At 39.3% G+C, this 2,990-nt stretch overlaps 1 protein-coding gene across 1 annotated transcript in view; it reads right to left on the reverse strand.

The window, feature by feature from the left end:
- LOC107687370 (LIM domain and actin-binding protein 1-like) overlaps window positions 1-2,990 on the reverse strand; it is a 36,083-nt gene that overhangs the window by 17,786 nt on the left and 15,307 nt on the right. The window contains exon 4 of the mRNA XM_016484659.1: window positions 2,543-2,926. Coding sequence (XP_016340145.1) covers window positions 2,543-2,926 — 384 coding nt within the window. The remainder of the gene's footprint in view (window positions 1-2,542; window positions 2,927-2,990) is intronic.

Raw genomic sequence — 2,990 nt, forward strand, 5'->3', positions numbered from 1 at the left:
AGATTGTGGTGGGGAAAATTGTGCACTGATGGTTTTAATTTTATTAATGAAGAAAGTGGCAAAGTCGTCAGCTGTTAAAGTTGATGAAGGAGGGGGAGGAGGAGGACAAAGGAGCGTGGAAAATGTTTTAAAGAGCATGCGAGAGTTAGACAAATTGTTAATTTTGTTATGATAGTATGTCCTTTTAGCAGTGGAGACATTAGCAGAAAAGGAAGAGAGGAGTGACTGATACATATTAAGATCAGTAGGATTTTTTGATTTGCGCCACACCCTTTTAGCTTAGACCTAACACCTTTTCAGCCCTGAGCTTAGAACGATGTTCGCGGAGAACATCAGACAGCCAAGGGGCAGAAGGGGTGATACGGGCTGGCCTGGAAGACAAGGGGCAGACAGTGTCTAAACAAGATGTAAGAGTTGAGCAGAAAGTATCAGTAGCACTGTTAACATCAAGAGATTATTACTGTTCAGGGGAAGGAAGCGAAGATGAAACCATAGCAGATAGCCGAGAGGGTGAGAGTGAGCGTAGGTTACGTCAAAAAGTGACATGTGGAGGGGTATGTGTTGTGTCAAGAACCATGTTGACGTTAAGAGTGAGGAGGAAGTGATCCGAGGTGTGCAGTGGAGTCACCAGTACATGATCAGTGGAGCAGTGTCGTGTCCAGTTGGTTGCCTGATTTGTGAGTAGCCGTAGTTAACACTCTCTTGAGATCAAACGAGGCAAGCAGAGTGTGGAAGTCTGTAGCCTGAGGTTTATCTGGGTGGATGTTGAAGTCTCCAAGCATAACTAGGGGAGTACCATCCTCAGGAAAGGTTGAGAGCAGCACATCTAATTCTTCCACGAAGTTACCTAGTGGTCCTGGGGGTCGATAAACAACTATAAAATGGATTTTAAGAGGGTGGGTAATAGTGCACATCTAATACATCCAAGAAGTTACCTTGTGGTCCTGGGGGTCAATAAACAACTACAAAATGGATTTTAGAAAGGGTGGGTAATAGTGACTGAATGTGATTCAAAGGAGCTGTTAATACCCAGAGAAGGTAAAGGAATACATTTCCAATCATTGGAGATAAACAGAACAGTACCTCCACCTCTTCCAGTTAGACGGGGAGTGTGGTAAAATGAGAAATTATTGGAGAGTGCTGCAGGTGTAGCAGTGTCCTCTGGTTTGATCCAGGTCTCTGTCAGGGCCATGAGGTTTAGTCTTGAATGACTAGCAATAGATGTAATGAAATCTGTTTTGTTTACTGCAGAATGACAATTCCAGAGACCAACAGAAAAAGAAAGTAGTGTATTAGCAGACATAGCAGTCCACTTTACATTTAATCACAACAAAGGGCTAAGCAAGCGCACAACACTGACAAGGTATAGAGTACGAGACCAAACGCACGTCTCAACAGTAAACAACACAAGCTTTTCCTAGCAACGACAACTGCGCTAAACACTAATGAGACAAGAAATAAATACACTTACTATCTGCTTTTAACTTCCACTGAATTTATTATTTATTGAATTTACGCTATTTATTCTTCTGATAATGAGCTACTTAAAATAAAGTTCTGCCAGACGATATTAATATCATTGCTGTGCACATTATCTTGAACATTCAATATATACATTAAGTTTACACAATTGAACTGCAAATCAGATTGAACCATAAGTCACAAAGGTTTAAAGAATATTACTAAAGTCAGTGCCAGTGCTTGCAACAGCTACACCCTTCAAACACTACAGTGCTGCAGTGTGTGGGAGAGGAGAGAGAGAAACTCGATGCACCTCAACATCTAACAGATTAATAATGAATAAGTTCCATCTGAACTTATTCTTATAATATATTACATTTATCTTTCGATAACTCTTTTGTGTCATTGAGTCATTGACAGATATTTTGCAATGTAAATGGCACTCATCGACAAATGTCTGAATATATAAAAAATAGTCTGCCTATCAACACATGCACGTTTGAGATTAATGAAATACTGTATGTTCAATGGTATTAATTTCTTAAACTCATTTTATTCTGTTTTATAGACCTACTATTTTTTAAAGGTAGTGGGAGTAGCATCTATCACTATTTGCGCTTAATGTAAGCGAGACTTGCAATACAAACAGTATCTATCACATTTACACTAGTGTATATTTTAATGCCTTGAATATTTGATGTACTTTTATGTATTTGATGTGCTTAATTATGTTTGTTAGTTATTGTACTACAGGGAGTGAGATTTGTTTTTCCACATTACATTAATTTTAAATGAAAATCATTTACAGTAATTTGCACGGAAAATTGAGTTTGTCATAAAATTGAATTTAAATTCAATTGTCCTAAATAGACTGCATTTTCTTTATGCAAAACACAGTTTTAGACTTCTTTCCTTTGATTATGCCTGGCCTTGTAAGAGTGAAAAGTGCAACTAATGAATGTTATAATACTGGATTACGGATAATTATTATTTTTTTTTTTCTACCACAAAGAACCGGGAAGTAAAATATAGAGAGTGCAGAGAGAGGTAGCCTGATGACATTCATATGTGACTATCTCACCTTGCTTTTGCCCTTTTCATACATCATTTTGAGGTTTTTGAGGGGCAGGGCTGGTTTCTCTGCAGGGGAACATGGATCGGATGTAGTCGTACTTTCTGCCTCCTCTTTTACACACTTCTTTTGTTTACTCTCCATGTCTGCCTTTGTTTTTGCAGGTCTTTCATGGGAGGTTGACTCTTGAGTCAGGCTGGGCTGTCGCATGAGTTTCCTGGAGGAAGCAGGTGGTTCTTGAGGTTTGCTGGGTTTGCAGGAAGCAGACCGAGCCGTCAGGCTCACAGGTGCCACACTCAGCTGAGGAGAAGATTTCTCCTGTGTCTGTTCCCAGCGTTTCTTCAGTACACTCAGGTTTCCTGATCGCAGGGACAAAGGCGCACTGTCAACAGACTGAGAAAGAGTGAAAATTATTGTCATGTAGAGATCAATTACAACAATTACAAACATATAGTAA

The sequence above is a fragment of the Sinocyclocheilus anshuiensis genome, unplaced genomic scaffold (assembly GCF_001515605.1).
Source record: "Sinocyclocheilus anshuiensis isolate Anshui unplaced genomic scaffold, SAMN03320099.WGS_v1.1 scaffold157, whole genome shotgun sequence".
NCBI lineage: Eukaryota > Metazoa > Chordata > Actinopteri > Cypriniformes > Cyprinidae > Sinocyclocheilus > Sinocyclocheilus anshuiensis.